This window comes from Penicillium cosmopolitanum (assembly GCF_028827165.1).
Source record: "Penicillium cosmopolitanum strain IBT 29677 chromosome Unknown utg000011l:1.0-3548175.0:1.0-3550911.0, whole genome shotgun sequence".
Lineage (NCBI taxonomy): Eukaryota > Fungi > Ascomycota > Eurotiomycetes > Eurotiales > Aspergillaceae > Penicillium > Penicillium cosmopolitanum.
In genome coordinates, this window is record NW_026622681.1 from 537,755 (window position 1) to 560,233 (window position 22,479).

Genomic DNA, 22,479 nt, shown 5'->3' on the forward strand with positions numbered 1-22,479 from the left:
TCCCCTACATTTCTCTTGATCTCATTGACGGTGGCTGAAATATCGATCACATCGTCTAGATCTGATACGCCGGTCTGTATAATCTCCTACCTCTATTCCTCCGAGATATCGAAGTATTTCGCAACTTCAATAAGACCTAACCCTCCAACTCCGATCCAATGATCAACAACCTCATCTTCTCTAGCCCGTGCAACGCCTTCACTATCCCAAGCCTCTTCCAACTCTCTCTCCAGATAAATCGTCTGAAACCCACATTTCTTAGCAGCCTGCAAGTCCTCAAGATGGGCCGCAACAAGACAGCATTGCGAATTCTCAACCCCAAATCTGCGAGCAGCACCATTATAAGCCTCGGGGGGACGGCTTGTAAGCGCCAAAATGCTCGGCACTGGTAAGATGCTTGAAGGGCAAGGAATTGTGTTTCTGTAGATCCTCAAGTAACTTCACATTGCCGTTTGATAATGTAGACGTCGGGAATTTAGTGTTCAGCAGCGCAAGGCCGGGGACACTGTCAGAGTATGAGTCAAGTCGATGCCAAGCGAGTGTTAAATTTTGGAGATCGTCGTCATTGAATAAATCCCGGAGACGCCGTTTCGTAAGAATATTTTCCAAGGATAGACGGTTGTGTTCATCTACTGAGACAAAGGGCTGAGATGTATCGTAATTGTCTCCGAAGTTCATATATGCGTGATGCCACTCCTCGGAAATCTCCCTCCAACTTGAAGTAGACATGTCAGAGACGCGTTTTCGCACATCTGCACTTAGAGATCGAGTTTGATCCTGAAGGATCTCTTGAGCTGCGGCATTCAGTTGCTTGGCGATGCAAAATCTCCATTCCACAATTGTCCCCAAGACATCGAAGAATAGAATTGCAGGGTGACCATTCTGTGACATCTTCTTGAAATTTCTTTAAGTTATCACAGAATAAAGCCTTTTGCAAAATGTAGAATTGAGCTTAAGTATTATAATCACTTGTCAGCCAGTGATAGTAACCTGTGGCGTCAAATTAGAGCTCCAAAGGATTTACCTTCAGGATCTGGTGTAAATTTTGACAAGATACTATCGCGATGGGATGAGGCTGATTTAAATGTTGAAGCCACCAAGCTCTCGCCATTTCATCAGCCTCGGGTTTAATAATAAGCATTGCATGTGATTTCGAGTTAGGCGTTTCAATGACGCCCTCGAACGTCGTAGCGTCGGAATTGTATTACTGGTCAACGGGCCGAAACGATGAGATCAATTCCCATTTGCGGGCCTGCGTTGGGGTATGGAGCGCCATAGTTGGGGTCACTTCCAGCCTGAGGTTTCTACTAGATATGACTGGGAGCGTTTCATGGAGGTTTTCTAATGCATGCCCAGGTAGCCTTCCAAGTTTGTACTGCCTCTGAGGGCTTAATTATCGCCGTGGCATAGCCCTGGGGTTTCAAGTTACTAGCCCAACTTGAACAAAGAGAAGATATGAGATTATACAATTCTAGAAAAATAACAATACAACCATCCCAACCGACAGGGTATCATGTATGCATTCAAGCCACTGGCACACAAAACGGGACTCAGCTCAGCCCAGGCCAATTATTCACATCTCCTCCTCAACATCACTAGTCTCCCACCCATCCTCACTTTCACTAGCACTCCAAACAGACCTCTTACTGTCATCCTCCTCAGCAGCAATGCTAGCCGCAAGGGCCGCAGCAACAGCCGCAGCCTCAGCAGCACGCTCCTTAGAATGTTTCTTATTCTTCTTAGCCTTCTTCGTCTCCTCCTCAAACTGGCGCTTCTTCTTCTGAAGTTCAGCCTCAGCAGCCGTACCACGCTCGATGACATCGATCATCTTCTCCAGCGCGGGCGCATATGCCTGGGCGTAGATTAGATCGCCCACCTTGACACGCATGTAATCCATTGCCGCGGCGACAGGGGCATTTTGACCTGGGATCCGGGAGCCCTTGACTGAGAGACCTGGTTTACCGGGCTCGGGGAAGGCGATATCGTCTAGGAGTTCGTAGGCAGATTGTCGGGAGGGTGGCTGTTCGGCCTCGGCATCGTCGTCGAGTGGGATATCAGGGGCAGCGCCGCCGCGATCAGCTTCAGCGAGTTGGGGTTCAGCGCCTGAGCGGGAGGGCGAGAACTGAATTGATCCCTTTGCTTTGGGGGTTTCATTGATCTGGGCGATCTTTTGGTAGCGCTGGCTAAAGTGGGTGAGGAGTACTGAGCGGGCGTTCATTCGCTTCCCGACTTCTAGGGCTTCGGCTGCGGTTGAGTGGCGCTTTGCAAGGGCTGAGCCAGCCATGTCATTTGAGAAGGTTGCTTCGTGGATTAGGACTGTTGAGCCAGCACCGATGGAGGCGAATTTATCCGAGGGCCGGCAGTCGCCGGAGTAGGAGACTTTGAATCCATCCGGGAAAACGAAGGACGCGGCTAGAGCACCGCGGCAATGTTTGACTCGGGTTGTGAGTAGGTCGCTGAGACCGGTGGCGGATTTGAAAAGCGATGTGAGAGGACCGGAGTCACCGAGGAAACCGAGGCGGATCTTGTTGGCGTTGCGTGCTCCGAAGGGAGGACCACCGTCTTGTTTGGTGCGGTAGCTGAATCTAGTGACAATGGTTTGGCCGGATGCTTCAGGGTGTGCGGAGACGGGCAGCACCTTGCCAAAACCGAAGTTCTCGACTGTCGCATACTCTTCCAGCCAGGTGATCATCATTTCGTCTGAGACGACGCACAAGCGCTTCTCCTGGAGGATCTTTGCTAGGTCTGTTTCGGGGTGAGCTTCAGGCTTGGCGTCTTTGCCGTAGACCTCGTGGTACCAAGCGCGAATGACAGAGACAGTGCCCAGGTGGTGGTCGGCGTGCAGATGGCTGATCCAGATCATGCGAAGGTTCTGGAAAACCTCACGCAGCTTCTCGGGTCCGAAAACACGCTTCAGTTGACCTAGAGTGCTCTCACCACAATCAAGGAGATAGTAACCGTATCCCGGGTGGTGGACCAAAGTGGCCGAGACATTGCGATACTTGGACGGCGCGGAGGAGCCTGTGCCCAGAGCAATGATCTCGGCGTCAGCACCAGGTAGAGTTTCGCGGAAGGCAGCATACTGCTTCTTGAACTCGGGCTTCGCAACACGTTTCTTGATGACATCCAAACGCTGTGAAACTGCACGAGGAACGCGTACGGCCATGGCCGTGTTGACAGGCTTCACGATCTCCGAAGTATTCAGTTTGAAGGTAGGTTCCATATCGATAATCAGACCAGGCTTAACCGGCTCGAAGGGAAGATTCTTCAAATCGATGGATCCCGGCAAAGCGCTGCCTGCAATTCCACGCTGGGGAAGTGTTTCATTGTCGTGGTCGGGAATTGAGTAGCTATCGCCGTTGAGGCAGTTCAAGCGAATGGCAGATTCGGCGGCGCTTTCCAGCGCCAGGTAGTTCGGGCAGTAGTCTGTGCCAGAGACAAGATGTTTACTCTGGGACATGCGGGCAACGAAGTCTCGGAATTTAGGGTCCTCGCCAACACCAGGTCCAAGGATCCAGAAGAAGACCTTCAGCTCAGCCATGACGGTGGCGGACTTCCATTCTCGACGATTGACCACGTCGTCGAGGTAATCCGCAGACGGAACCTCCATAATAGCAACTCCTTGGCCTAATCTCGGAGCGCCGAGAACCATGTCTGGAGTGATGGTCTTGCCGTCCTCCGACATGACAGTCTCGCCACCTGCAAGTTTGGCGTACGCAGGGCCGGCAGGCACCTTGCAGGCCCTAGCCTTCTGCACGTCGAATTTGCCTCGGACGTCGTGGTTGCGGACAATATAGCACAGGGCCTCTTTGGAGGGGGTGGTAGGCGGTAAAGTTTCCACAGTAGCACCGGGCCAGGGCTTCCGAACGAGCACGTTGATATTGGGAAGGGGCTTGTTGTCGCCGGGGATGGGTCCCTTGTACTGCTCCAAGTCCTTGGTTTCTGGGTTCCGCACGAACAATGTTGCAGGCATTTTCACTTGCGCGAGAGGAGTCTCCACCAAAGAATCCATCTTCCAGGTCGAATTGAACATATCATGGACAACCGATTGTCTCAGTAGGTTATCCTGTTTTTGCTGCGTCTCCATGTCGACAGTCTCTTGGAACTCGTCCAGGCTGCGCTTCCGCGGGCTCTGAGAGAAAGAAGAAGGAGGAGGCTTTGAGTTGTCTGAGTTGATGGGGAGAATCCAGACCTTGATATTCTCATCGTTCCAGGTGGGCTCCTGGAACGGGTCCTCTGCACCGACAGGGAGTCGCTTCTCAATATCCTTGGCGCTATACTCGTTCATGTACACGGGCAGACCCTTCCGGAAGACGAAGCGTCGAGCCGTGGCCATAGTATGCATTAGGTTGGTCGCTCCGTGGATATTCAGATGAGTTTTGTCAACGGCTGCATCGAACTGGCCCGTGGGATCGCGCGGTTCTGCAGCCCCGGATTTCTTCCCTGGTACCTCCGTAGCTTTGCGCTCGGCCGCGCGCTGCTGCTTTTCGCGCGTAGCAAGCTCCAGGGAGCCGTAGGTCGCCGCGCTTGCATCCGCGACAGTCAAGATGACACCAATCAGACCGCCATTGTTTGCCCATTCCGTGCGACCTGTCAAAAAAAGATGATTCAAGTGGCTACTGAGCTTGGTTCCCCGTTGGACACATGCTCGCTGAGTTCCCTCTGATACCTGACCGAAGATGTATCTCTTCTCGGGGAAGTGTAGATTGAGGAACGTACCGGGGGTGTCGGCCGTTGGGGTCGTCAAGGCCTGCCAGTAGAACTTCATTGGCTGGGCTGGGCTGGAGGGCTCGGGGAGCTCTTTTAATTTGAGGAGGGAGGGTTCGCAGAGGAGGTATTCCCGTTTCCCACCTCGACTAGTGGAGACGATAGGCGTGCTAGGATCGATGTGTCGTTTGTCCCGATTGTTTCTCTGGTCCAGCCCTCGAAACTTATGTTGTCGCTGTTCGCAGAGGCTGGGAGGTTCTTTTCGTTGGAAAGGCTTGAAACGAGAAGTCCGAGCAGCGAGTTTCTGCTTTGTTGCTTTGGATACCGATCCTCGACTACTTCGGACTTTGGTGTATGTCGTGGTTTGAAATGCGGCAACGCGGACGGAGGTTGTGATGGCCGGTCGAGGAAAAGCACGCGAGAGTGCGCCAGAAGCTGCGGTAAAGAGAGTACCGCGGGTCTGTAGAGAAGCCAATTTGGCTGTGAGGTGGATTCAGTGGGAGCGAAAGAGGAGAGACGGCATCAGTGTTGGAGGGAGGTTGTGGAGGGACGAAGAAGTGGTGTAGGCAGGTTGAAAGTTGGACGGCAACTTTTTTTTTGCGGGCGGAGGCGGAGGAGGTCGAGCCCAGCGATCATCCGAACTTACCTACGTAGGTACTACATGAGTCACGAGTAGGTACTTGACAGGAATTTGATTCAATTACTACTAGTATGCATTTAATTACAGTAATTTAAAACAGAAATATAATCGTAATGAATCAATTTTGAGTATCGCTGATCCTCGACGCCGAGTAATCGCTACTAAATTTCCACCCAGAAACCCAACCAGGAGATACATAAAATTAACGAGCGCCGTGAAACTCCCGAGGGACATCTGACAAAAGAGACCGACCACTTGCAGAATGTAGCTAAAAATAGAAATATGACAGACATTGTATAGTCAAACATATGATGCCAGGACAAAAGACAGATATACAAAGAAAAATGCTAGAGAGGGGAATCACTGAAGATGAGAAGTGACGGAAGACACTCGTTGGAAAGCGGCTTCCATGTTGTTGCAGAGGGAGTTGAATCGACTCTTGGCGAGGCACTAACTTCGCTTGAGTCCACCACCAGCTCAAATTGAGAAGCCTTCTCGGATTGAACACCGTCGAAGGCAGGGACATCGGAAGAAATAGCAGCAGGAGGGGAATCAAGGAAGAGAGCAAAGGCAGGGTCGGACTCGTCAATCTCCACATCGGGGTTGGCAACACCGATGTCAGACTTCTCAGTCGACTGCTGGGGCGGACCAGAGCAGGGGCCTCGTTCTTGGAGGATCCCTCGGAAAGGTCGACCGGGGAGGAAGACTTGCCAGACAAAGCCTCAGCATCGAGAGCAGGGCCCTCGGGAACCTCGAGGACGGCGAAGACGGAAGCGTTGCCGAAGTTCATGTCGATACCGGAGTTCCAGCCACCGTTGTTCATCGCCATGGAGGCATCCATACCCTGTTGGGGAACCATCATCATGTTGGTCTGGGGGTTCTGCTGCATCTGGAACTCCTGAGGACGAGGAGCGGCGGCCTCCTTGGGCACAGGAGCCTGCTGGGGCTGCTGGGCACGGGGGGCCTGTGCCTGCTGAGCCTGGGCCTGGGGGGCAACGGCATCGGGCATGTCGCTCAGGAAAGAGGAGAAATGGGGCGAACCCAGGAGCATGCGGGCGAGGTCGTTCAGGCGAGCATTCTCCTCGTAGAGAGCACGGTTCTGCATGCGAAGGTCGTGGGCCTCGGTGGTGCGGGAGGCAATTTCGCTCTCAAGCTGACCGATGTACTCTGTGCAAGATTAGTAAATGTTTCAAATTTGTCAAGGATCATATGCATCGTCTTACCCTTGCGACGAGAGCGGAATGCACGAGCGGACACCTTGTTCCGCAATTGGCGACGCTCTTTGCTGCTCAGCTTCTTTCCCTCCTCACTAGCGAGCAGGCGCTCATCCTCGTCCATATCAGCCTCATCCTTCTTGGCCTTGGCCATGTGAGGCATGCCGGAAGACGGGGACGGTGAGGCCTCGCCGTTGGCGATGGCATTTTGACGCATCTGGTGAAGAAGTTGAGAAATGCGCTCCTCAACAACGGGATCCGGCTGGCGGGAACCGCGGTTGGGAGGGGCACCAGGGCTCTCCTCCACACGGCGCTGGGGTACTTGCTGGTGCACCATCTCGTGTTGCTTCTGTTGCTGAGCCGCCGCCTTGGCCATCGCAGCCTGCTGCTGATGCATACCAGGGTACATGCGACCGACCTGAGTGGAAGGACCAGCCTGAGCCAGCTCATGGCCGCCGAGCGCGTTGGGATCGATGTATTGGTTCTTGTTTGCGTTGTTGGGGAAGTAGTAAGGGGTGTTGGTCATGCCGTCGGACTCGATCTCCATCTCAGATGGGTTACGGGCAGGGGCTGTGTTGAAATCGAAGGGAGCGTCCTCGCGCTTCATCTGTGGTGGGAACATTTCGCTGTTCATGGGATAGCCGGGGTTGGCGTTTCCGAAGCCCATGTGGTTCACCTGTTGCTGCTGATGCTGCTGCTGCTGGTTGTAGGTCATGGCCAGGGCGCCAGGGGGTAACCCAGTTTGTTGACGGTGCTCTTCATAGTGGTGGCTAGGGGCCTGGAAGGCCATGGGTGATTGACCACTGGAGGCGAAACTGGCGCTGCGAGCGTCGCTTGTGCTGAAGTCGGTCCCAGTGACCGAAGGTTGGCTGGCGAGGGCGACCTTGGGGCGGGCGGGGTCGGCAGATGTGTAGGCGAGTTGATCGAAGTTGATGAAGGAGTCGAGATCTTGGTCATAAGCGGCGTTAATAGTCGGTTGCATGGGATGCTCTGCGAGAGTAGCCATGATGTGTGGTGGTGATGGGTGGTAGGTGATGGAGTGTGGCAGTGATGGTGGTGGTAGTGTCGAGATCGAGACCCTTATCCCCTGGACAGCGAAATGGGGATAGGGTTGGTATAAATATGGGTATGGGTAATGATAAGAAGAAGAAAAAACGAGAGGGAGAAAAGAGCGGAACAGTGGTCTAGATGGGGGTCCGAGATAATAATAAAGAACGGTTCAAGCAGTGGATCTTGAGAGTTGAGAAAGGAGGGAGAGCGGTTCAGTCAAGAAAGGATTGCGTGGCCCGCCGGAGCGACTAAGCCGGACTTTGCTGAAGGGTGCCAGCTGGTTCAGCCAATGGGAGGGCAGCATAGGGTCTCCGCTGATGTAATCGGGCTGTGCCAAATTTGGTATGGTTTTCGGTATTGTACTGTGTATTGTGTATTGAATCCGCACGGTATTATTAGAGTCTCCCATCCCATTGTAGTCTATTGTAGTGAACTATCTAGTGAACTATCTAGTGATCGTAAACAATAAGTGTACTCATATACTCTATACTCTGTACTGACTCTACACTGATACTGATGTTTCCCTGCTCTGCCACACCCCTGGCTACCCAGGAATGCTTCTCCCTAATTCTTAGTGGTTGCACCTTCAACGACATTCTTCGTTGAGCAGGGGGTATTCGGATCCATAGATTACATCCTCCGTACATCACTACTTGTACACAGTATCCATACTACTAGCACTAGCATTGTGGGTGCTCCCGAAACAACTGGGCTCTCCAGGGTCTTGGCGCGGGCCGCTAACCGCCATCGCGGTCCAGAGTAGAGTGCCTCCTTTCAGTACTACTCTCCCTGAACAGACCCTGATAATGAGGGTCTAGAGATCTTTATTCTATGAGAATAATAAATATCGATTCTAGTATGAATATACTACCAGTAACTAAGTAGTACTATTAAATCGACCACCAAAAATAGAAACATATATCGCCTACTGGTATACTCACCAGCACCTCGTGACCACTACTCCTGGAAGAGTTTCCTGTGTGAGATCAAACCAACGCTGTTTCGCTGTCGGCAAAACCCCGGAAGTTGGCCGCTGCTAATCTTCTCACCTACAATAAGCTTTTTCTCGAATGACAATCTAGTGTGGTTTGGTCCGGTTTGGTCTGCCCAGGCTGGTCTGGTTTGATCTCGGGATAAGATGAGACGAATGACTAATCGGCAAGTTACCCAATAGGGCTAGGCTAGGTCCCACGAGCTTCAAGTTCAAGTTCAAGTTCAATTCTGGACCCATCGCATCCATAAAATAGTTGTTCCTACTAACGCTGTACTATGCCACCCTCGCCTCCCCGAATGTCTCATCAGATCCAATTCTGCTCTTCGGAAATCCGTCTTCACAGTGGCGATTCCAATGCGCAGTTCGTGTTCCGGTATAAGTTATAGCCGGCCCCTCGGCCCAAAGAGTGGATCGACTGAGAGCAGAACTTTGTTCGAGAGCCTAAACTTGATTAAACTGGGTCTCCGGCTTTAATCCCCCTTTTCAGCAACGATCACCTAGGGCTGAGACTCCGAGACTCCCACAGCAAAACAAAGCAAAGCAAAGCCATTCCGAGGCTGAGCTTAATCGTCACCCCTACTGCGTTTTACTGTCTGCGCCTCATTGCTACAACCTGGGAATGGAGTACGGTGTACAATACACACTACTCGTAGATCTAATTCAATTAAAAATAGCCCGCCACCGTCTCACCGAGTGTGGCGTTGTGAGCCGCCAATAGTCAGGCGATCATCGAGTTGCTTGTTGCCCTTCGCGGTGAACACTCTGTACTCCGTCCTCCGTACATTAGCATCGGAATTCCTCCTTCCTGATCTCGCTAACTGCGGGTCATTCTCCTTGGCCATCGATCCTCAATGCCGAATCTCGGCCTAGGGACCATACGGTTCTCAGTTTGGGTTTGGTTCCTGGTTCGGTATCCACAATAGGGTTTCCAACACGTTTTTGCCTCCACTACATTCACTACTATCCCACTGTCTACCGTCTATAGTTTGGACACTATTTACTCATAATGTATTATCCCGATTGCTCAGGGCCCCGGACTTCAATAATGAACAGAAAAAATCCAGCAATCCAGAGATCTTTGTTAATAATCGGATTTCAGGACCGCGGCGAACCACGCCCTATGTACCCCGTTCATGTCGCCTAGATAAAAATACCTACCAAACCATCCCATCCCGCTGACAACAGTCCAAGTCGAGACTTCTGCACCTTTGGTCGTCTGACGACGCGTCCTGCCCGCCCCGCCAGGCCCTGATCACCCAGCCCTGGCCAGCAACCCCAAGACCCTTGACCGAATTCCCAGCAGGGTGGTCGGAGCTCTTTGAAGTTTTGGTTCTCTGACGACTGCAGGCTTCTAGACCGATTTGAAACCCGGTCCAGATCTGATGGTGTGACGAGACCTCCCCAGGAAATCGATCTGGGACCCGGGATCTAGATCACCCATGAGCTTAATCGATATCTGGACGAAAAGTTTTTACATGGTGAACCGGCGTTTCTACTCAGTCTCGAACGTCCATTGACAAATTCCATTGCTTCTGGAACTTCCTGATGATTCTGCACTCGACACTCCCCTTGGCATGGCTTCCACGTGGCAGTCTCCGTTGGACTTGACTCCCGGACTTCTATCTTTTTCGGTGAGAAGGTCCGGTGGAAGGAATCTCGATTACTGGCCATTGAGGCCTCGATGGGTTGTCTAGAATTATGACGTTGTCCCCTCAGCGAAGATTCGTGAATGTGTCACGCGAGAACTTACCCAACCGTTGGATTTGATTCTAGGTTTGATTAGACAAGTTTAAACTGACTCTTAGATGATTCTCCCGGAAATGAACAACTCCATTCTGACATAGCGAAGCTGCAATTGAGATAGTTGGCGATCAGGCTGGTTCAAGTTTACATAGGTAGGATATATTGAAGACGGTGGCACCCGGGCATCTGGTCGAATGATATACTGAACGGCCGAAGAACACATGAAATTGCAAGTATGAAGCAATCGTATCTACTCAAGTTAATGAATCTTATAAGGCTCATCAGCTTGCCATTTAGCTCTAATAGTAGTGACCGCTTCGATTCGCTCCTGGCGACTAAAGTTTGCGAATAGCTTCCACATAGGACGCGACTCTATACCGCTCAGATAAACTGTCACCGACAGGCATGAACGGGGAGTCGCGATCACAAATTGATTACCTCAATCCTTTCCTTGAGCTTTCAAACATTTACTGAGATTGACAGCTGAATTTACTATTAAGTAAAATTATGTGAGCGACATAATTCTAATCATCCTCACAAAACATCTTCTTTTGGCCCCCATTAGTATCACGTAGTATTCAAGTTGTCGTAGACTTCTTATCGTATTATGTGTTCTTCTTTTGGCTTAGCGCAAAATATGAATCATCTTCCATTTGACCTCAACCACTGTCCGTAGTCGCCTTGTCAGCAAACATGGCTCACGTAGGTGACTTTATATTTGTCAACACTTCGAATCCCGATCGCTTTCGCGACAAAGACATCCAGCGCACCGTTCGAAAGCGCGTGATGCGCGATATTGGCAAGGCGCGACGAAAAAGCAAGCAAACCCCTGCAGTGACCTTTGTCTGGCAACCATCGCATTCATTGACACGACTGGTATCACCGGATCCATGTCCGAGTCTCGGCTCAAATCCTCTTCCCGTGGAGATAGACCCCCGGGCCCTGGAACTGATTCATTTCAGTACGTGACTCCTATCTTGTTTCAGATCGATGTCTAACTTCGAGTCACAGTGAATGCGGAGGCAGAATACAATTACCGACCTTTTCGGAAGATTTGGTTCTCAATGGCTCTGAGCGATAAGAGTGCTTTTATCCTCTGCAAGGCCAATGCTGCCATGTTTCTGGAAGAAATCCAACACCCGGATACGTTTCGTTATGAAACTTGCCAAGAGACTTTGACCTATTATGGCCAGTGCGTGAGACAAGTCACTGAAAGATTGTCGAATGCACAAGAGCGTACTAGCGAGGGAATCCTCACTTGCATCCTAGGATTGATCTGTCATGATGTATGTTCATCGCACTCATCGACTCCACTCTTCTGACCCTTTCTTTTTAGCTATACGTTGGTACCTTGGATCGTTGGACTTACCACATTCAGGGATTGGCTCGTATTATCAAAATCCGAGGAGGTTTTCTTGGTCTCGACGAAAGAGTCCAACTTTTCGCTTCTTGGTTTGATGTCTTAGGGTCAGTGACTAAGGATGCCCTACCAAATTTACCCAGTTGTTCGATCTATTTGGATGAACTAGTCAAGGAAACCAGGCCCCAGACACAATTTGATCATCTTCTTGATGACCTCGAAAGGGTTTCTAGTGATTTTGATTCTCTTGCCACAATACTTAGGAGAGTACGAGTACTGGCGGAGTACATCAATAATCGGTACAGCGAGCCGGGATTTTGGAAAGTTGAAGATGATATGAGCCCACTTCAACTTCTTGCACCAATCACACATGAGCTGCTCTCGATGCCTCGACCAGATGAGCTGGCATCGGACGGATTTGAAAATTTCCGTGAGATCATGCGACTTGCTCTGCTTATTCTTCTCTGCGGATTGAAAGCAATTTATGGATTCAGTGCAGTTGAAATGCCTACCCTGCAGAATAAATTCATTCGACTTGTTGAATATACGAAGGTGAACCATCAAAGTTTTCCGCTTCAACGTCTGCAGTTATGGGCTCTCGTCACAGTTGCTATGCTCCAGCCTGGGGAGCCGGGGCGGGACCTCCTTATCAGGGAAATATTCGCATGCATGAGATCATTTAATTTACCTGACGGCCAAAATGGGATGAAATCTGTTCAGAGTTTTATATGGATTGAAATTATTGCAAAAGATAAAGTTAGACGGCTCATTCATGATATGGACTCGCCGGGTATGACTGACTGATTGACTGAGCGACTAAATCCTGGACCGCTTCAACCACCAGTGATGCCGCCACTAACAGAGATGACTTGCCCAGTAATCCACCTACTTTTCTCAGAAACAAGAAGCAGTACTGCATCGGCAATATCATCGGTCGTCCCCACTCTCTCTTCCGCCCTCGTCATTGGCACCAGCATACCGTGAATTTTATCAGCAACCTCTTTAGGCAAGACTTCGGTATCCACCGGACCAGGCGACACGGTGTTGACAGTAATTCCATGACCACGACCGAGCTCCATGGCCAATGAGTATGTCAAGGAATCCTGGGCAGCCTTTGCAGCAGCGTATATGGCAGTTGGGGCCATTCCCAGCTTCGACGCAATTGATCCGATGTTGATCACACGCCCTCCACGTGGCATATGAGGGACGGCAGCTTGTAGGAGGAAAATTGGCGCATAAACTGTGGAGGAGAAGGTGGCGTCGAGAGAATCACGAGTCGCTTGGAAGGCTCCATGGGGTGCACCTCCGGCTGCATTGTTGACTGAACGATAGTCAAGCTATTAGTCTTTGTACTTTAGAATGATACGGGACAACCAACCAAGAATATCAATGTGATCGATGTTCAAAGAAGCCCGAGTCTCGTCGATGAGTCTCTTCGCGCCCTCCACTGTTGATACATCTGCTTGGACGACAATCGCCTTGCCCCCCAGGTCACTGATTGTCCTGACCACACCGGCCGCTCGCGATGCAGTAGCATCAGAGACGTGATTGATGACCACGAGAGCCCCATTTCGAGCGAGGGTGGTTGCAATACGGGCACCAATCCCGGTCTCTTTCCCTGAACCAGTGATGATGGCAACTTTGCCATGAAGGTCGAGGGTATCAGGCGTCATTGTGAGGAGCGAGAAAGGGAGGGATGGAGAGAAAAGAAATAGAGAAGAGAGAACTGCAATTGATGAACTTGAATTTATCTTGAAAGACTGGATTTCTGGCCCTCTTTATACCGCAATTTTTGCTCTTCTTTCCATTTCTTTTGTCAGTGTTCATCCTTCACAGATCATGATACGAATATCCTTACCCGATTCAGAAAACGGTGTTCCTTAGCTGCATCCAGCCCCACAGCCAAGGAGATAGCCAATTATTGATCGCCCAATTGCGAAACGGCGCTCTACTAAAATAAGACTAGTAGTTTATTGTTGTTGGGGGGATGAATATGACGCGTCGAGTCTATCTCCGCGAAGCGCTCTGATGCAATCCATCAGCTATATTAGGCTATTTGAATAAGTACGCTCGTTCAGTCAAGTCTACAGTAGGCTAATTGCTTCTTGTATGGGTGGAAAATTCATTTCTAGTATTTTTGCGCTAATATTTCAAATCGTGGCGGGTATATCGATGTGTTTATGTGTACAATACGGAAAAGCCAATATAAACTGCACGAATTAGTATCGCTGTTCGAAGTTCGTAGTTCACAATTCGCTTGGGTAGGCGGATCTTGACATACCAGTGAAAGCCTGTATGACCAACATCCAGACATTGAGTCTGATGGATGGCGGCTGGCCATTGTCCCGGTTAGCCACCGAAGGCTGAGCCGGGGCAGAATAAGCGGGGAGGTGAGGGTCGGTTGTGTTGTCGTCGAGTTTCTTCATGTTGAATTTGGTTGATGTGTAGTTGAAGTTCTGCAGCATGCCCTCCTGCTGCGCGACTTGGAAAGCCGCCCACCACACCGATGCCATCTTCTCGTAAGCGGCATCATCCGGATGAACTCTGTCCACGAGCTCGTCGACTTTGATAAAATGGCTCATGTCGGCGAGAACGATCCTGTTGTTCCTTGCGCGACGATAAGCGACGAGATTGCGGAGTTGCTCGTTGATGGTTTCGACTTGTTCGGGCTTTTTCCCATTTGGAAGTAGCGTAGATAGAATAATGGTTGTTCCTTCGATGCTGTCAAAAAGCTTTTCGATGAGAATATTCATCCGGGTACCGGCGGAGTAGATGCGGTGGTTTTGAAGCGCATCGTTTGTGCCCGCACTGGCCGGGTGTTAGAATGTGTCAAGGTAAACAGGAGGAAATGATCGACATACTTGATGAGGATGAGATTCGGTTGTTTGGCAAAGTCCTCTTCCGCTTTTGGCAGCAGTTGGTCTATTCTAAATCCGATATGGCCTTCATTGAACTGGAATGAAGTCAGTATCAAGTCATTACCCCGCCGGACAGGGGGAGGGGCTGGCGTGGGGGGACTCACATTGTCGCGCATGGTGCCCATTCGTCGACTTCCGACCATTTCAACGGGCCATCCTTCGTAGCGTAGTTGTCGTCGAATCCAGTCTCTGTAGCCGTTTCCATCTGTGGATTTGTATCCAAAAGTGATGGAAGCGCCGAGGGGTAGGACCCGGAGGAGGAACTTTCCATCGTCGCCCTGCGAGGTGGTCGAGGTGGTCGATATAACATTGGCTCTGGTGTCAAGCAATTGATCGGGAGTCGCAAGAGCCCAGACGAGAGTGAAAGGTGATAATAATGACAGCCATAATAGACAAACCTGGGCGACCCAGTGGATGGGCGCCGGTTGCCTCATGGCGAAGCAAAAGCAGGAAAATTGTCGCGTGAGGAGATGAATCGCATCAAGGGGAGAGACGACAATCTTAACTTAAAACCAGATAGCAAACGGCAGGACTAGGAAGAAATATGATTGGGGAATCAACTTGCCTTGAGTAGTTAGCATGTACGAGGTACGGAGTACGACGATCCACCGGGAAATCAGGCTGGACCTTTCAGGAGTGAAACACCGCCCGGATCAATGCGAAAAAAAGGAAAAAGGATCGATTTACCCAACTAAGCCTCTTTCTAAAATTACCGCGTGGGGGAAAAGGATGGTATGATAGGACGTAGAAATCACGAGAGCGGGCATATCTTGGTTGATTCCACCCATTTGCACTACGCTAGTTTCCGTGGCGACGTTTACTATCCTCAACCTGGTTTAGTACGGTCGGCCAACCCAATTTCGATTTCCAAGCATCTGCCCAGAAAAGCCTTTCACTACAGTGTAGCTGCAGTGTTGGACATGCTGCTCTTTTTGACGAGGCTCTGACCTCAAAGGATTGCTTCCGGGGACTCTGGTCAAACAACTTGAGCAACTGCAAGGCTTACCTGGCACAGCCCAAGCACTACTCGCAACTAACTCTAACCAGAAAAGCAATTTCTGGCCAGGCACCACAATTTGCAAATCTTGTTCTAGATAGGCTTTCTAGCAGGCTGCTGGTTTTAACCCGCACCGCTCCGCACTGCATAGCCCTGAGGCTATTTTTCTCCCTTTGCGACGGGGTCGGGTCGAGGCTACAACTTTACCAAAGGACAAGGGTCCTCGGTGTCCTCGGTGATACTCCGTCCTCCGTCCTCCGCGGTGTGAGGGAGCGAAAGTTTGGGGGGAAATATTTGCCGCCTCGGCCTCGCCCGAGACCTCGCGCTCGAGCCGACTACTCTTAGACTAACAAGCATTAGCCTGAGGCAAATCAAAATCACCCCTGGTGAAAATCAGCGCGACCGACGATACTGCGAAATTTATTGGATCATGCACATGCACTACTAGGCGATAAGCACTAAAAGGGCATACAGATGTACATGTACATACCCTGACCGGGTGACTCACCAGAAATACGCTGCCTACATTTGCAGCTAAAATGTCTGAGAATGTTACATACATCGAGGCGATCTGCCGTTCAGCGCGTGGGACTGTCAGGGTAAAGCTTAGGCTCGCAGGAATGTGGATATGTGGGTATCCCCAAGGGTAGCATTGTACTAGCATCCCCAAGGCCCCAGGGATATCCTTAGACCAAGCGATTTGGACCCTGTGCCGAGTTCCTTTCACAAGGCTAGGATGCGACAAAGAGGCAAACCAAGACGCTAAAGAAGACCCTGAACAAGGGTGGCAACAATCTCCCGCTGCCTCATAGAGAGTCGAGACGGAGGGTACTGCCGGTAGGTACAATCGGAACTTGAAGAATTTTCACGATCTCTTTCTGTGGCCACACCGAGCTCTAGAAAATCCATCGTCGATCGAGCCCGGGTTAGTGCAACCAGTGATTTCTATACTGCCCAGGCGTAATGTCCAATTAGTGATTCTATTGCTTCGCTCGACACTTGACTTCCAACTTGAAAGATCTGAAAGATCTCTGCTTCTCCACACTTTGATTCTGCGCCCACAAAGTGATTATGTAACACAAATATGGCTGACATAAGGGGTCGTGGCATCACAACTGCACCTTTTTGATATTGCAACTACACGTCGATTACGCCAATCATTTGCCCTGATTTCCCCTAGTCACCTGATCCAGTCAGGAATTCAACAATATGACCATCTCAGAATTTCTATCCTCCCCTCCCAACGGTCCCTAGTTTTTAATATATACAATTTCTTTTCTTTAACTATATTTTATTCAGCTTTTTTTGGGAATTTCAATTGGAAGAAAAGGTGTTGCAACTGACGAGGTAGGGGGTGAAGTAATATGACATAATCATTTTGAGGTCGGAGTAAGGAAAAGTGTGGTTGGACCCACCAAATATTCACATTATCAACACCGAATATCAAGAACCCAATACTCGTACTCTAGCCATCCCTTTTTCTGCTACTTCAACAATGAATCAAGAACTCCCTCCACCTGAGGATTACGATAATCCGGCACCGAAGCCAGGCGAGGGCTGTGCCTTGGCAGGGTGCGACAAAACCGAAGAGCTCAATCGTTGCAGTGCTTGCAAAGTCTTCTTGTATTGTACTCGCGAACACCAGGTCGAGGATAGACCCGCTCACAAGACCACCTGTAATGAGATCAAAAAGGCAAGGGCAAATGTTGAGAAGCAAAGGCAGGCTCTCATCGACGACCCCGAATTCAGAAATGACAACCCTTTCGAGAACCATGTTGGCCGTTTCTGGAAATTGCGTGAAACGCGCCCCTACATGATGTCGTTAAGCAGTGAGTCTCTTTTACAATGCCATTGAATTCCTTGATTGCTGATATGCTATGCATTTAGAATTGGCCCAAGCTTTCCAAAACAAACTTTATCGACCTGCACTTGAAGCCGAGCTCGAGGTCTGCATGGAATTACTGAGATTATGCCCAGGAGATAACATGGGTGTGCGCGAAACTGTACCTGCGTTGTTTATACGCCTCAACAGGGACCAAGAATGTTATGACTTCATCAAGTGGTGGGCTACCACAGCAAATGAGAGAGACTACGACTGGGACACATCGGATCGTTACCTCAATATCAAAAATGCGGACATTTTCGAGCCTTGCGATTTCGTCAATGAAAAATCCCTCATCGGCTCATTGTCTCTCCACGCTTGCATGATGATCTTGAAAATCAAATTTGTGCTGGACTTGATCAAACTACGAGCCACCCAGAACTCAATCGAGAAGATGAGCGCCAATCTTTGTGCCGAGGCCGGCCCGCCGCCCGAGGAGATATTTGAGGAGCTCAAAAAAGGGAAGTTGCAGAAGCTCGGCTATTCTTGCACGCCCCGAGCTCCTTGTTGACCGGGACCTCACACCGAAAATAAATGCGCTGAGGAAACAGATGGACTCATTGTCGGAATCTATTGATCGACAGAACAAGCACTACTTCCCTGCGTTGTTTGGTCCTGATATGGAGCTTGGTGGTGATACGATGTTCGCAATGGGCAGCCCGGAAGAAATGCGAATGGCTTTGAAGAATACATGGCATGCATGGGTAGAATCAACTGGAACACTCTCATTCATGTTATTGCATCGTGAAGGGGAACTTGATATTCATTTCAACCCTGACATTAACATTCATGAAGATTATTAATTGATTTTCGCTCGTTTTCGAAACATGTCTTTATCTTGAACCCGAAAAATACGCAAAAGGAATCTACTCATCCAGGCCAAGGGCGCCCGTTGCCCCTGGTGAAATTTTCTCTATCTTTCCAATAAGCTCGTTGAAAAATGCTCTCTCGATAATTGTGCCATTCTGGTTCGTGACGATACACGATGGACTATCGGATAATTAGTATGGCTATGCAACCTTGTAGATGCCAGAAACTCTGAACTTGCACGTACCGTTTGATTTGACAATTGTCGATATACTGCCCAGAGCTTTCGCGACCTGCTAATATCCCATGAACTGAAGTGAGGAAATGACAGTTAGCTTCCATGTGATGAAATACGACGTGTCTCAGGACAAAAGAGCGCTCATCAACGTACCTAAAGCGCGGCTGCCCATTTCAGTGCTTCGGGCAATGAATCGTTCCCCGACTCGTACGCCGAAACTTTCATTCTCTCGCATTAATTGCGACTTGCACCAGCTGGGATTTGGCGCGTTCAAAATTACCAAAGGCTCCTCCTTGCTCAGCCGTTCGGCCAATGCTCTCACTCCAAAAAGCACCAGCAATTTCGATAAAGGATACCGCAAACTCATTTGCGCGGTTTTCTCATCATTGAGGTGAGAGAATATGTCCTTGCTATCACCTGCGATCTCACTCAACGGAGCGATATAATGGAGGGCCGAGTTGACTATGCTGATTCGAGTGTTTGTCGAGTATCTTTGCGCGGATTCCCGCAATTTCGGAATGAGCAGCATAACAAGCAAGAAAGTGCTGACAACATTGACCGTGATTGTTCTCTCATTGTCTTCTACCATCTCAAAGGTCTCGGTAGCGAGACCAGCGTTGGCAAGAAGAGCATCGAGGCGTGGGAGTGTTTCCGCCCGAGCGGCGAAGTTCTTAACTGAACTATAGCTGTCCATATCCAGCTCCCAGACTTCAATCGTGCTCGCCTCCCGACCGGTCAATTTCAATAGCTCCAATCTTGCAGCTTCTCCCTTCTTCATATTGCGGACAGCCATGATCAGTCGATGCACACCGAGGCGCAGAAAATGGCGACTGGCCTCGAATCCCAGCCCTTGGTTTGATCCGGTCACAATGATAGTCTGTTGCGAAAGGTCCCCTTCAGGAATGGGTAGCTTCACGAACATACAAGAAGCCATGGTCGAGGATAGACCTTCTATTGTAGAGAGGACTGCCATTGCGGTTGACTCTTAGGATGGGAGTAGAGTAATCGTAAGAGGAATGGAGATTTTCGTCGAGAAAATTGTAAAAGCGTCAGAAATACTTCAGCAAGGCCAATATCCTTCTTTTTATATGTGCGAAGACCTGATCCATCCTTCAAAGCTATGATAGGTAAGCCTTTCGAAATTAAGGCGTGGGCTTCAACGGGGGTATTACGCCCGCTCCGGATTCTTTCAGCAGGGGAAAACCGCCCCAAATTCTAATTCCGGATTGTCAAGTACATCTAATCTGGATTGAATTTCAAGGGGTTTACAAATGGCTAGCGAAAATATTACACCAAAAATAAGGGAATTGCCACCCGAATCTCAAAACTGAGGGCGTTGAACACTCTTATAACTACTCTCCGAGGCAAGACCAGACGCTTTTTTTACGGTTATACGTCGCTAGTGGTTTTAATTCTTTGACAGTAATTATATTTTCTTTTCGATGAAAGTTATGATTTAATGCGGTGGTTTCTCCAATATTCTGGTGATTCGCGGAGGTAGTTCATAAAACCCGCGATCTCTCGGGGTTATTAAATCCGCCCCGCCTCTCCCTCACCCGACCGACATCTGCCTACTCCGATAGATACTATAATAGCCTGAGATTCATCACAGTCAACATTCCTAAGGTTGGCTTGAGATTTCCTACATGGAAAAGATTGAGAAGCGAAATCGCCCGCCGGTCTCTTGCGAACCGTGCCGTGGCCGAAAGTAATTAATCAGGCCCAAAGTCTTGCTTCAGGCAACATCTGATACGCGCCCTAGATTGAAATGCAACCGCCAGTCGCCCTGCGATACCTGCATCAGAAGGAAATGCGCGTTATCTTGTCATTATGCTGCAAATGCCGACCGTAACAGAGCTTTTCCAGCGCGAAACAGCAATCTCAACGATAGACTTCGAAATATTGAACACCTGGTGTCTTCGTTGATAGGCAAACATTCTGATGAGTTATCACCGTCCGATCAACCGTCGATTTCCACAGCAAAGCTATCTGGCCATCCCATCGAACACACAGAGCTACCGAACACGAATGTCCCACCTGAGAAAGAGACTTTGAGGTCCTTGCATGATCAGAATGGCGAGGCAGTTTACACCGATCCAAGTCACTGGATGTCAATCTTGCAAGAGATCAAATGTGTGCGAGAGAGTTTGCCTTCTGAGGAGTCTAGCGCACCTGATGAGACTCCCCATCTTGATGACGGGCCTGATTTTGATCTCAACCTGAACATGGGGCCAGGCAATAGATTCAGTATTTCCGACGCTTTGACATATCTTCCGGTGCAGCCCGTCTGTGACATGCTACTGTCTAAATATTTCAATTCTCGTTACATGGTCTTGGGTAAGAGACCGACTCGGGGCTCCTTTGGCTGACGCTCGCTGATATGCAATGATTTAGGAATTGTACATTACGGCAAGTTCCGCAAAGAGGTAAGTAGCACAAGCCTCTATTCAAAATTACAAGATGTTGACCGATTAGTACGAGGATTTTTGGAATCATCCCCAGGGGACCTCTTTTCGCTGGCTTGCTCTACTCCTTTCTATACTGAGTGTCGCGGTTACCTGCTATGACAAGGCAAGCCCGGCCAATGGCTCAGCCCAGAGACGACCTTCGGCGATTCTTTTACAGCAAACCACTGCCCGATGCTTGATATCAGGGGGGGTACGGAACCGCAAAAGAATACTCGATCGAGGCTTTGTTCCTCTATCTACAGAGCAGGTTCATGAATGAGACTAGCTCGACCACGCAACTATGGCTAGAACTAGGAACCATCATTAGACTGGCGCTTCGAATGGGGTATCATCGCGACCCCGATGGACTTCCGAGCATCTCTATTTTTGAGGGAGAGATGAGAAGACGCGTTTGGCTCAATATATTCCAAATCGATGCTCTCGTCTCGTTCCAAATGGGGCTTCCGAGTATGCTTCCTGCCGAATATTGCGATACTAAACCGCCAGGAAACTTTCACGATACGGACCTTTCAGCCGATATGGACCACCTTCCAAATTCCCGGACTCTTGAAGAGGGGACCCCATTGAGATATGGCATTGTGAAGTGCAAAATCATGAGCGTTTTTAAAAAAATTGTTGGCCACACACAGCCTCTTTCATCGCCGGAGTACAGCGCCACGCTTGCTTTGGATAGAGAGATGAAAAATGCCTACGAAACAATTCCCGATGTTATGAAGCGGAGGAATATGTCAGATTCCTTCATAGACGCCTCGGATATAATTATGGAGCGATGCACATTGGAACTACTCTACCTCAAGGGTATCGTTGTCCTTCATCGAAGATACATTCGACACGAGCCTCATAACCTCCAATTTGAACCCTCGCGTCGATTCTGTCTGGAAGCAGCGCTAGAGATCCTCGCCCGCCAGGCTGACATCTACAACGCTACACTTTTCGGAGGACGCCTTCATGAGGATGCCTACATGGTGACTACACTAACGGAGCATGACTTTCTCCTGGCTGCAATGGTTGTCTGCTTTAGATCTTTCGGTGCAGATGGAGTCAGAGGTACCCGAGATCTCAAATATCGAAGGGAGTGAAAGCTTTATAGCGAAGAAATTCCATGCCCTTCAGACATCACAGCAAATATGGGCAGCTAAAAGAGGTTCCCCATCGCAGTCGCATATCGCCTCGATAACGCTTGACTTGATGATTCGAAAAGTGACGGAGAGACAGGCGAGTGTTCAAAACACCTTGGATGAAAGTCCCCACGATAACGATCCATGGATGGGGGCTGGGCTACCTTATATACAAATGGAAGACATGATTGATGGCTCCGAGGCTGTGGACTGGGTCAGTTGCTGCTAAATTATGGAAATTTGGAATATAGCTAATATCGTTTAGTCGCTGCTGGATCAGCTTTTTCAGAACCAAGTCATGGAAACGAAGCATTGAGTTGGAAGGTACAATTGAAACAAAACT

At 49.6% G+C, this 22,479-nt stretch overlaps 9 protein-coding genes across 9 annotated transcripts; 3 read left to right on the forward strand and 6 right to left on the reverse strand.

Annotated features, from left to right (window-relative positions):
• Nucleotides 1-92: 92 nt before the first annotated feature.
• Nucleotides 93-891, reverse strand: N7509_011670 (Haloacid dehalogenase type II; the record flags this gene model as incomplete). The annotated part of the gene is made up of 2 exons (XM_056636307.1): nucleotides 93-324; nucleotides 359-891. The coding sequence occupies 2 exons, from the start codon at nucleotides 889-891 to the stop codon at nucleotides 93-95; spliced, it is 765 nt and encodes a 254-aa protein (XP_056482337.1).
• A 682-nt stretch (nucleotides 892-1,573) lies between these two features.
• On the reverse strand, nucleotides 1,574-4,087 carry N7509_011671 (ribonuclease Z; the record flags this gene model as incomplete). The annotated part of the gene is made up of 1 exon (XM_056636308.1): nucleotides 1,574-4,087. The coding sequence occupies one exon, from the start codon at nucleotides 4,085-4,087 to the stop codon at nucleotides 1,574-1,576; it is 2,514 nt and encodes an 837-aa protein (XP_056482338.1).
• A 115-nt stretch (nucleotides 4,088-4,202) lies between these two features.
• On the reverse strand, nucleotides 4,203-7,567 carry N7509_011672 (uncharacterized protein; the record flags this gene model as incomplete). The annotated part of the gene is made up of 5 exons (XM_056636309.1): nucleotides 4,203-4,236; nucleotides 4,293-5,187; nucleotides 5,712-5,985; nucleotides 6,042-6,514; nucleotides 6,571-7,567. 5 exons carry the CDS (start codon nucleotides 7,565-7,567, stop codon nucleotides 4,203-4,205), a joined length of 2,673 nt encoding a protein of 890 aa, XP_056482339.1.
• Nucleotides 7,568-11,041: 3,474 nt separating this feature from the next.
• On the forward strand, nucleotides 11,042-12,512 carry N7509_011673 (uncharacterized protein; the record flags this gene model as incomplete). Its single annotated transcript, XM_056636310.1, has 3 exons — nucleotides 11,042-11,309; nucleotides 11,360-11,634; nucleotides 11,685-12,512. The coding sequence occupies 3 exons, from the start codon at nucleotides 11,042-11,044 to the stop codon at nucleotides 12,510-12,512; spliced, it is 1,371 nt and encodes a 456-aa protein (XP_056482340.1).
• Nucleotides 12,513-12,541: 29 nt separating this feature from the next.
• N7509_011674 (SDR family NAD(P)-dependent oxidoreductase) lies at nucleotides 12,542-13,381 on the reverse strand (the record flags this gene model as incomplete). Its single annotated transcript, XM_056636311.1, has 2 exons — nucleotides 12,542-13,029; nucleotides 13,087-13,381. The coding sequence occupies 2 exons, from the start codon at nucleotides 13,379-13,381 to the stop codon at nucleotides 12,542-12,544; spliced, it is 783 nt and encodes a 260-aa protein (XP_056482341.1).
• Nucleotides 13,382-13,886: 505 nt separating this feature from the next.
• N7509_011675 (SGNH/GDSL hydrolase family protein) lies at nucleotides 13,887-15,060 on the reverse strand (the record flags this gene model as incomplete). The annotated part of the gene is made up of 4 exons (XM_056636312.1): nucleotides 13,887-13,918; nucleotides 13,990-14,516; nucleotides 14,570-14,661; nucleotides 14,731-15,060. 4 exons carry the CDS (start codon nucleotides 15,058-15,060, stop codon nucleotides 13,887-13,889), a joined length of 981 nt encoding a protein of 326 aa, XP_056482342.1.
• Nucleotides 15,061-17,118: 2,058 nt separating this feature from the next.
• Nucleotides 17,119-18,016, forward strand: N7509_011676 (zinc finger MYND domain-containing protein; the record flags this gene model as incomplete). The annotated part of the gene is made up of 2 exons (XM_056636313.1): nucleotides 17,119-17,452; nucleotides 17,511-18,016. 2 exons carry the CDS (start codon nucleotides 17,119-17,121, stop codon nucleotides 18,014-18,016), a joined length of 840 nt encoding a protein of 279 aa, XP_056482343.1.
• A 355-nt stretch (nucleotides 18,017-18,371) lies between these two features.
• N7509_011677 (Short-chain dehydrogenase/reductase SDR) lies at nucleotides 18,372-19,523 on the reverse strand (the record flags this gene model as incomplete). The annotated part of the gene is made up of 3 exons (XM_056636314.1): nucleotides 18,372-18,495; nucleotides 18,560-18,623; nucleotides 18,704-19,523. 3 exons carry the CDS (start codon nucleotides 19,521-19,523, stop codon nucleotides 18,372-18,374), a joined length of 1,008 nt encoding a protein of 335 aa, XP_056482344.1.
• Nucleotides 19,524-20,196: 673 nt separating this feature from the next.
• On the forward strand, nucleotides 20,197-22,452 carry N7509_011678 (fungal specific transcription factor domain-containing protein; the record flags this gene model as incomplete). The annotated part of the gene is given in 7 exon segments (XM_056636315.1): nucleotides 20,197-20,258; nucleotides 20,271-20,887; nucleotides 20,945-20,976; nucleotides 21,026-21,208; nucleotides 21,261-22,028; nucleotides 22,054-22,350; nucleotides 22,402-22,452. 7 exon segments carry the CDS (start codon nucleotides 20,197-20,199, stop codon nucleotides 22,450-22,452), a joined length of 2,010 nt encoding a protein of 669 aa, XP_056482345.1.
• Nucleotides 22,453-22,479: the final 27 nt, after the last annotated feature.